General features: G+C 41.5%; 1 protein-coding gene across 4 annotated transcripts in view; it reads right to left on the reverse strand.

Moving 5' to 3' along the window:
* The window catches only part of tmem244 (transmembrane protein 244), a 69,138-nt gene that overhangs the window by 1,569 nt on the left and 56,977 nt on the right, over window positions 1-10,592 (reverse strand). The window contains exons 4-9 of one of the 4 annotated variants that reach the window (XM_028604790.1): window positions 6,917-6,976; window positions 6,663-6,826; window positions 6,276-6,401; window positions 2,920-3,005; window positions 2,721-2,797; window positions 14-139 (exon numbers count right to left, since the gene is read on the reverse strand). In XM_028604790.1, coding sequence (XP_028460591.1) covers window positions 14-139; window positions 2,721-2,797; window positions 2,920-3,005; window positions 6,276-6,401; window positions 6,663-6,674 — 427 coding nt within the window. In that variant the 5' untranslated portion in view covers window positions 6,675-6,826; window positions 6,917-6,976. The remainder of the gene's footprint in view (window positions 1-13; window positions 140-2,720; window positions 2,798-2,919; window positions 3,006-6,275; window positions 6,402-6,662; window positions 6,827-6,916; window positions 6,977-10,592) is intronic. The other 3 variants (XM_028604792.1, XM_028604791.1, XM_028604793.1) reach the window with 3 other exon arrangements.

Consider the following 10,592-nt stretch of genomic DNA (forward strand, 5'->3'; position numbering starts at 1 on the left):
TGTTTGAGTTTACCTGCTACAGTCATTGCGATATGCAGCAGTGTGACAGTTATGGCGTAATCCCAAACCCACTCCTCTACAATCCAGGCGAATACCAGCCCTCCCAAAATGTATGTCACTTCTGTGGAAATTACACCAACTGGAGAGAGGAAGAGAGAAAACAACACATGAACACATTGCACTTAGCTTGTGTCCGCTTTATCTGTTTCTTTTCTAATATGCTTTACAATCATCGATTCAAATTGTCATAGCATATCACATCTACCAGTTTGATTTGTCATAGTAGGAAAGGCATGGGTTTTACCAATTAACAGGATGCATTAAAGATGGCTCTGTTCTATTCAACTGTCCCAGTGAGCCATGAGGCCAGCAGGCTCAATACTGGGACCCTTAAACTGAAGGGGCTAAATGGAATTCAGCCATCATTCATTGCCACATGCGTAAATGCCTATTGAGGACAGAGACCGACACAACTAATGAAGACCTTTCCTGCCAGTGGTGGCAGAAGAATTCAGATCTTTGCCCAACGCATCACCGGTTCTTCACTTCCCTCCATCGAGGCCATCCAGTAAATAAAATTGTCAAATGAATATAGTATAGAGAAAAGTACAATAACCTGCCTCTGAGTTGTGGAAGTAGTAACAAAAGTGTAAACCAAAAGACAAATTGATATTGAACACATACAAAAGAGTAAGGGTACATTCAAAGCTGTCAACGTCATGAAAATAATTTAATTACTTAGTTGCTTTTAGGCTTCTATTTAATATGGTTGATGCTAGAATGGATGGTCCGGATGGACTGAGAAGGCATGCCTCGCCTCTGATTGGCTAGTACTAGTTGCTTTCGTCAGTTAGGTTTAGTCATGAGGATTGAGATTGGTGAAGTTGAGGGTAAGAATATAAGGGTAAGCCAATCAGAGGCAGATGTGGGCAGAGCTCAATGGAGGCTTCTTATTATACATCCATGAATAGAGGTGACACTCTGCACACTCAGCTGATACCCTGGAAGATATTCACCGGCCAACGCTCAGCCGTCAGTTGATGGGAAGGGTGTGGAACGGCGTTCGCATCCAACCCAATACAAATGCAAATTAAGTATCACATCCTTATGGGTTATGGTTTGCATTATTGTACCTCGGCATATTTAACATAAGTGGTCGTGAAATTGTTCCAGTAATGTACCCCCGTCCTTTAAAAATAAAACATAGTAACGTTACCTAATGGTACATTTTAACTAACCTACTTTTTATTTTATTTTTAAATGTACACAAGTACTTCTACTTGAGTAAAATTAAGTAACAGTACTTTTACTTGAGTATACGCGCACCTAAAAGGATTATTAGGAACACCTGTAAGATTTGTCGTTAATGCAATTATCTAATCAACCAATCGCATGGCAGCTGCTTCAATGCATTTAGGGGTGTGGTCCTGGTCAAGACAATCTCCTGAACTCCAAACTTAATGTCAGAATGGGAACAAAAGGTGATCTAAGCAACTTTGAGCGTGTCATGGTTGTTGGTGCCAGACGGGCTGGTCTGAGTATTTTACAATCTGCTCAGTTACTGGGATTTTCACGCACAACCATTTCTAAGGTTTACAAAGAATGGTCTGAAAAAGGAAAAACATCCCGTATGCGGCAGTCCCCTGGGCAAAAATGCCTTGTTGATGCTAGAGGTCAGAGGGGAATGGGCCGACTGATTCCAGTTACAACCGAGGTATGCAGCAAAGCATTTGTGAAGCCACAACATGAACAACCTTGAGGCGGATGGGATACACCAGCAGAAGACCCCACCGGGTACCACTCATCTCCACTAAAAATAGGAGAATGAGGCTACAATTTGTACAAGCTCACCAAAATTGGATAGTTGAAAACTGTAAAAATGTTGCCTGGTCTGATGAGTCTCGATTTCTGTTGAGACATTCAGATGGTAGAGTCAGAATTTGGCGTAAACGGAATGAGAACATGCATCCGTCATGCCGTGTTACCACTGGGCAGGCTGGTGGTGGTGGTGTAATGGTGTGGGGGATGTTTTCTTGGCACACTTTAGGCCCCTTAGTACCAATTGGGCATCGTTTAAATGCCACAGCCTACCTGAGCATTGTTTCTGACCATGTCCATCCTTTTATGACCACCATGTACCATTACCTCTGATGGCTACTTCTAGCAGGATAATGCACCATGTCACAAAGCTCAAATCATTTCAAATTGGTTTCTTGAACATGACAATGAGTTCACTGTATTAAAATGGCCCCCACAGTCACCAGATCTCAACCCAATAGAACATCTTTGGGATGTGGTGGAACAGGAGCTTCGTGCCCTGGATGTGCATCCCACAAATCTCCATCAACTGCAAGATGCTATCCTATCAATATGGGCCAACATTTCTAAAGAATGCTTCTAGCACCTTGTTGAATCAATGCCACTAAGAATTAAGGCAGTTCTGAAGGCGAAAAAAGGGGTCAGACACGGTATTAGTAGGGTGTTTCTAATAATCCTTTAGGTGAGTGTAGTATCCTAATACTCTTTCCACCTCTGCATTCTAGCATCAAAAATTCAATATCTGTAGCTATAAAACTACATTGAACAGGCCGTAACCTCACTCCTGGATGTACAAAAATAAAAGTAGCATAACATTAAAAAACCTCAAGTAAACGACAAGTACTTTAAAATGTGACTACTTGAGTAAATGTACTTTGTTACATTCCACCAATGCTACTCACCAAGGTATTTGGGGTTCTGCCATGACGGTTGTGTTGTGTAGTCAAATGGAGTCAACAAGCTGTTGATCTCATGAACCCTAGCGACACACCAGAAGATGAAACAGATACAGTGCACAAACTATAAACAGTAAAAAAAAAAATCTACTTCAACTCTTATTATTCTAACTATATTCTGTTATTGCAGTTTTTGTATATGTACCTGAGAAGTGCGATGCAGAGACTGACCACGATGTAGTAGAGAGAGTAGAAGCACACCATGCACATCAACAGATTCTGCAGTACAACCTGAGGAGACGGAGAGAGAAAGAGAAGATGAGAAATAATTATTAATAATGGCCTGTGGGTTTGAGGGTTTTAATTTTACATGAAACGTGCGCTTTTTGAAAGAAGCAGTAGTAAGAGTGAGGACCAAAACCGGTTTTATCTGTAATTTAAGTTACTGATATTGAATAGTACTTATATCCTAATAGTAATATGCATATACTGCATCTTCCTGCCACCACGTTTACATAATTATTTCATTTTTCCTTCATTTGGTGCTGAAAAAAGCTGAAATTACAACCTCGGCAGATGTAAAATACCAAAATCAATTACATATATAACAGCCATAAATGGAGTGGATGAAATTCTACGCCTTTTGGCTTTTGAGACATCTTCCATCGACCATCCGCATATGTTTGCTTTAAATAAACAAGGTAATAACAGAGAAAACAAGACTATAAATACCACGAGAAACATAAACCTTTATGACGGTGATTTTAATCTGACTAGAAAGCTCTGCATTTGGAGATATTTATTGGAAAGACGTCATTATTTTATGCATTGTGTGTCTTCCAAAGCTAACCAAAACTGTTCTTCTCTTCTATTTCCACTTCTCTTAGAACTCTTTCCCTCATGACCCAGAAAACCATCGCTGATGACAGTAGTTAGCGGCAGACAGTCGCTGCTTGCCTGCTGAAGTCTCCTTTCATAGATGATTAACTGCAGCTTGTACAGGAAATGCGCTGCACGACACCCTTGGAGGAGAGATAAAAGACCTTTTCCCACACAGCTGACATTTCGGCTTGTCAAACACAAATGTAAGTAATTACATTAATAATGGGCTGCATTCCAGTCAGGTGTGCCGGTGCCAAGGCCCTGCACGTCGGCTTACTGGCACGCGTTAATTGGATAGAGTCATCGTTAATTTTATTAGTTACACCTGTGCCTATCCTACTGTGCCAAGTCAAACGTCTGCGGTGACCACAGATGACGTGAATAACTTTAACTTTAAATACACTGTCTGAATCGGGAGTAAACTTGTTGCTTGTGTTTATTGTGAAACATCTTGACTATAAAGGCTGCGACTAACCTAATCCTTAATTCAGTCTATAAAATGTTAGAAAATTGTGAAATACGCCTATCACAATTTTCCAAAGTGCAAGGTGATGTCTTAAATTGGCTTGTATTTTTGTTTAGTGCTAATTAGCAGATGTTAGCATGCTAACACACTAAACTAAGATGGAGAACATGGCGAACAGACCTGCTAAACATCAGCATGTTCATTGGGAGAATGTTAGCATGCTGACGTTAGCGTTTAGCCCAAAGCACCACTGTGCCATAAGTACGGCTTCTTGTTGTTTGATAAATTACTTAAACAAAATCAACTAATTGTTTCAGAGCTCTAATGACTGCAACTATTAAACAAGAGGATATCTGTTGGCATGACATTGTCATTAGACCAGCAGTGGACCCCCTGCAGTTTACCTACTAGGAGAATATTGTAGTGAATGACGCTATCACTCATCTGCTACACTGGGCTTATTCTCACCTGGATAAGGCAGGTGCTACAGTGAGGATCAAGTTCATCTTATCAATCATCTGATCAACTTAGATTTCTCCAGTGCTTTGAACACCATACAGCCTCTGCTGTTGGGAGCTCAGGGCCATGCAGGTAAACACTCCACTTGTGTCCTGGATAACGGATTACCTGACCAGCAGGCCACCGTTTGTTAAGACTGAGGAACTGCGTGTCATGAACTGTGATGAGAAACACCCTCTCCGCCTTACTGTTGACTTTGTTGGGTGGTGCAGATTAAACCATCTGCAGCTGATCATAAGCAAGACGGAGGAGCTAATGGTGGGGTTCCACAGGACTAAGCCTCTGACCCCTGTATCCATCCAGGGTGAGGATGTCAAGGTGGTTCACTCCTATAAATACCTTGTGTGAGTGGATGACAGACTCTACTTCCTGCGGAAGCTCAGAAGACTTCAATGCAACAAGATGCTCCAGATGTTCCACCAGACTGTGCTGCTGTGTGCTGGAGTGTGAGATGCTAACAAGCTCAACAAGCACAGACCCAGGAGATTACTCCTGCCGGCGGCCATCAAACTGCTTAGCTCATCCCCGCTCTGTCACAGTCTGGGCATCAGTGGACTGGGAGAATGCTGAGGTCTTACTGGACTCACAAACTGGACTTGATAATTACATTTTCTATAACTTCTGGCAAAGTGAAATACATCTTTGTAAATAATAAAATACTTAACTATGTTATAAAATATATAAAATCATCTTTGTTCGTTTGTATGCTCCATCTACCAGTATTTATCTATATACTTTTTAGTGGACATTTATGATGCTAAGGTGCATTACCTGTGTTAGTTTCATTCCTCCTGTACTTTCTTTTTGCTTCTACTTCTTTTTTAAAGATTTTTTGTTGTTGGCATTTTAGGCCTTTATTTGACAGGACATCTTAGACTTGAAAGGGGAGAAAGAGGGGGATTGACATGCAGCAAAGGGTCACAGGTCGGAATTGAACCCGTGGCCGCTGCAGCGAGGACAAAGCCTCTGTACATGGGGCGCACGCTCTCCCAGGTGTGCTACCCAGGTGCCCCTTGTACTTCATTTTCTCCAGGTTATTTTCATATTGAAAATGAACAGCAGTGAGAAGTGGAAGGGAAGAAAAAGAAGTATTTAAAAGTATTGCGAAAATTCCAGTCTGTCGCTTGAGGCTGTAAATATAAACCATACATTTAAAAACAACTAGCCTTCACTTTTTTATTGCGGCCTACCTGAACCACATGGACTCTATTCTCGCCCTGTTCAGACAGCCATTAGGGTGTGGGTTTGACTGAGGCAGGAAAGTAGCTGAGTTCATGCTAATACCCTCAGAGACCGCTAAACACCAGCTAGCCTGGTTTGTTTGTCCTCTTCAGACTAGACTGCGCTTTAAAAAAAAAAAAAGAACTGCTCTAGAAACCAGCTTTGAGAACTTTAAAATCTTGTTTTGGCTGATTACTCAAAAGCATTCTTGAAAAGAGTAAACAGTCTAATTGTGACATTAGGACCTCATAAACTACTCAGTTAAATGCTGATTATGACTGTAATGATGATGACAAAATTCAAATGACAGTCAATAAAGCTGGAATAAAAATCTAATACATGAAAACAGGCAGTAAGCTTGATTAGGAGTACTATTTAGCTCTGTTAGACATGTTGTAAACACGTCGCTTTGTACCGAGACCTTAAAGATGGTCCTCTCTATTCTACCACACTCAATCATACAGTGCCCTTACCAAGGTATCGCTGGGTGTAGTCTTGAGGGAGAAGGCTCCATGGCGTTTTATGAGTGTGAATCCAAAACAACGACAGCAGTAGTCCAACAACATGAATGGCTGCTGGTCTACATGAGAGAATGTAGGCTACGGGTGTGTGTGTGTGTTTGTGTGTGCCAGAGCATGTTGGGAGGGAAGAGGGAGGATTGGATTAGAAGAAATGGGATTACTACTTAGAAGTCTGAGTACATCCCCAAGAGGGATAAAGGTGAACATACTCTAATGTAGGTGTGTGCACACATTCACATAAGCCAAAAGAAAGAAGTTGGTTTTCAGGCTAAATACTTCAGGAAGTGCTACTGACACAGATTTATATTTGGACTACATTATCTATTTTATCGTACTTACCTTCAGGTACATTCCTCATGCCTCCAGTGTGTCCTTCTGCTTGTTCTCTTTTTCCTTTCAACTAAACATGACCTTTACGTGTATTTTGTAGACGTGACTAGATGAATCTTGCTTACCCCCATTTTGATCTGTGATTCATCCCTGAAGTCCAGTTTTTGAGTAATCTGCAACAAAACATCAAGACAGCCACAATTGCAATCGTGTCTGGCGGTTTTTAGTATGAACACTAGGTGGCAGCATAGCCTCATACGCACAGGGAGAATGTAATCAAAGCCGGTCTATGGATTCTTCGATGTAATCCACCAATGAAGAACCTACACAAGAACAAGATATGACGATAAGAGCCACATACACAGCACTGTCAGCAACACATAAGATGCTTCCTGATGCACCACTCATATGTATGGGTTTCTGATAATGGCGTATTTATTTAACTTTGAGATCTTGAATGAAAACAGATCAGAGAGGGAGATGTGTTCCTCTATCATCTGCTCATAAAAAGACAGATAAGAAAGAATACAGGGTGGAAATGATGGGGTGATGGAGAAAAGTGATGGAGGCAGAGCTTAATGCAGAAATGACGACAGCTCAACATCCCCGTCTCCCTCCAGAAATAGCTAAAGAAACTACAATTCAACTCTTCAGCGTCACAGCCTGCGTATGTCTGTGTGTGGGGTAAAACATGCACGTGCACCTTTGTGTGAGAGTAAGAGAGGGGTTGGCTTGGCTGCCACGGTAACCTGCATCATTGTAACCATAGTGATGGAGAGCATGGAGGAGGGGGGTTTAAGCAAGGTAGGCGTCATTCCTATTCATCCCCCTGTGTGTGTGTGTGTGTGCGCTTACAGAAAACTAATCATACAGATCTCTCTTTTTATTCTCTTTTGATTACCCCACAATGTTTTTCACTTTTTTAGCATTACAGTGTGGTTCCTTGTTCTCTGTACCTGCAGTAATGAAGACAGACAATCACAAATCACAAAAGCTTCATCAACTGGAATTACATTTCAACATTCGCTTTCTTGCTGAGAATTAAATGAGAAGATGGATCAAACTTCAGTGCCTACATGCTAAATATGAAGCTATCGCAAGCAGGTGATTATCTTAGCTTAACATAAAGACTGAAAACAGGGGGAAACAGCTAGCCTGGCTCGGTATACGTTCGTATAAAATGATAATCCATCATTACTTCAGGAAGTTATTGGTCCCAGCAAAGGAATATTCAGGCACATGAGGATGTTCATAAAACTGCAACATCAGGTCAGTGATCTAATCCCTGTTTCAGCCCTGCACAGCTGACGCTCAGCAGTGTGGGTGAAATAACAAGAATACCGGAAAGTTTGAAGCTTAAAAGCATTGCAGATGGATTTCAAGGCACTTATGAATTATTAAGCCCAAACTAAAGCTCAACCAGGCCTTTTTCCAAGGAGCACAGTGAAGATAAAACAAACTATAATTCTGGTAGTCTGTTTTTTTTTTGTTTTTTTTTATATATGAAATGAAACGGTTGCAGCACATTAAGATATCAGTATGAAGCATGATATCAGTATGAAAAATGGGTCTAATGGAGAGAATACAACAGCATGCTCCTGTATCTAAAGGGAGTGTTTACACCACATGAGTGAGTTTAAACAATCTGTCGTATCCACAGCAGCAGAGAGATGAACACGCTGTTTTTAAATTCTTATATACATATAAGCTTATAAGAACACTGAGGTTCATTGACCTGCATGTCAGTGTGTGTTGTAGGAGCAGAGAGACTGTATTTAACAGTGTGTGTGTGTGTGTGTGTGTGTGTGTGTGTGTGTGTGTGTGTGTGTGTGTGTGTGTGTGTGTGTGTGTGTGTGTGTGTGTGTGTGTGATGTATCAAACACTTTGATACATCATAATTCATTCCAGATATACAAAAACAGGCAACAACAGCAGTAACTAGGAGGAAAGTGAGGAAGACGTTTGAATAACAAGTGGTAGTAAGAAAGAAAGAAAAAGTATTTGATAGTAATTTTTTCACAAATATCTAAAGACATCACTTTGGGTTTCATTGATTCTCTGATGGCCACTATTTTTTTCAAACTATTTTCTGAAAAATTATCGAAATTGATAATAATGCCCTAAACCATTTTGTCTACATGGCCCTCCCTTTCCAGCCAATTACCCAATCGCTGAGCCTGAAAAAAACCTTGCATGTCCTCTGTTGGCTATTTTTTTTTTTGAAGATTATTTTTTGGGCTTTTTCAGCCTTTATTTTGATAGGACAGCAGAAGACAAGAGACGGGGAATGACATACAGCAAAGGTCGGAGTCAAACCTGGGCCTGCTGCGTCGAGGAGTGAACACCTATGGGTGCCTTCTCTACCAACTGAGCTATCCATGCACCCCCTCTGTTGGCTTTCACCAATCATACTTTCATCCATTGAGATAGGAAATTCTCAAGAGGACCAATTCTGTCCTCTCCTCCACTCTCCTTATTTTGCCTGTACTCTACTTCCTCACATTGCCTCCTTCTATCCTCCACCTCCCCTATTTCCTCCTCTCCGCCTTTTTACCCGAAATCCTTTTCCTCTCAGTTACATTTCCCCTTTAATTATGTAGCTACAGACCGCTGTCCACAGCTGCTTACAATAAGTATAACTCAAAAAGTCGACACATTTTCTAAATCTCATAATCCCAAGTGGGCTCGTAAACAATAAGTGCAGCAGTGAACAATGTAGGGCTTTGTTTTTCCTCTCTTTCTCCCACACTCTCTCCACGTCTCTGTTGCTTCTCTCTGCCCCTCTACAGCGTGTTTTCATTTCCATCTATTACGGAATGTAAATACAGCAACTGGCTGACCACTGCACCATGGATACGACTGCAACACAAATCTCCACAAGAGCAAGAGAAAAACACTAAGTGGGAATGCTTGAGGACCCAAAAGGTTTATTTCTAGTGTGTGTGTGGTGCAGAGTTAAGGTTGGCGTCATGTGTGTCATTGTCAGGTTTAAGGTGGGAAGATGGCACCGGAGAACCAATGTCCTAATGATTGTGAACAAACGTGTGCACATGTTCAGCTGTCTGTCAAACTATCTGGCCAAAATCTCTGTCTTACATTCTCTTCACCTCGCCCCAGTTGGTGTATTTTCATTAAATCAACTCCAGCATGTAGATACAGGAAATGACACGCATGCCAACATCTGCAACATTTTTGCTGCCCTCTCTTTCTCTTGTGTTTGTGGAGACAGAAAAGCTGAAAAGTTGAACAAAATGACACGCTGCTCTGTGTTTTTTGAAAACTCCTAACCTCTGGGCATTTGAGCTGTATCTCACATGAACACACTAGGAGTCACTCATGCCAATATAACAGCTGTGAAACACTTAAAGGTCCCATGGCATGAACATTTCACTTCCACTAACATTACTATACACTCCCCCAGCCTGCCAATGGTCCCCCAGTGGCTAGAAATGGCGATAGGTAGTTGGTCAAGGCCACACCCCCTCTCTCCACCTCCCCCCTCCCCTCCTCCTCAATAGCTACAGACACAGAAATGACACATACTAAGGAAAGCTTATTGTGGAACTGGCTCTAGTGGCTGTAATTCGGCACCAAGGCTGAATTTCGGGAAAGAGACTTCAGATACAGTATTAGGGGACCAATAAGGCCTATATAAAAGCATCCAAAGAGCACCATGTCATGGGACCTTTAAAACACTTTCTCTGTTTTTTTTGTTGCTTTTTGCTTTATTGCTGCAGGAATGTTGTATTTCCTAAGTTTTGCATGCTGATACTGTATACAGAATCCTGCTACGTCCACATAGATGCATTTAACATTACAAGCTGATGCATTTTTCTCCTTACTGAGCATCAGGCTTCTCCCTCTGTCTTTCCTCATAACCAGTCATCCCCTTAACGTCTGCGCCTTGCACATGCAAGAAAAGCATGGCACAGTGCCTTG

This window comes from Perca flavescens, chromosome 18 (assembly GCF_004354835.1).
Source record: "Perca flavescens isolate YP-PL-M2 chromosome 18, PFLA_1.0, whole genome shotgun sequence".
Classification (NCBI taxonomy): Eukaryota; Metazoa; Chordata; class Actinopteri; order Perciformes; family Percidae; genus Perca; species Perca flavescens.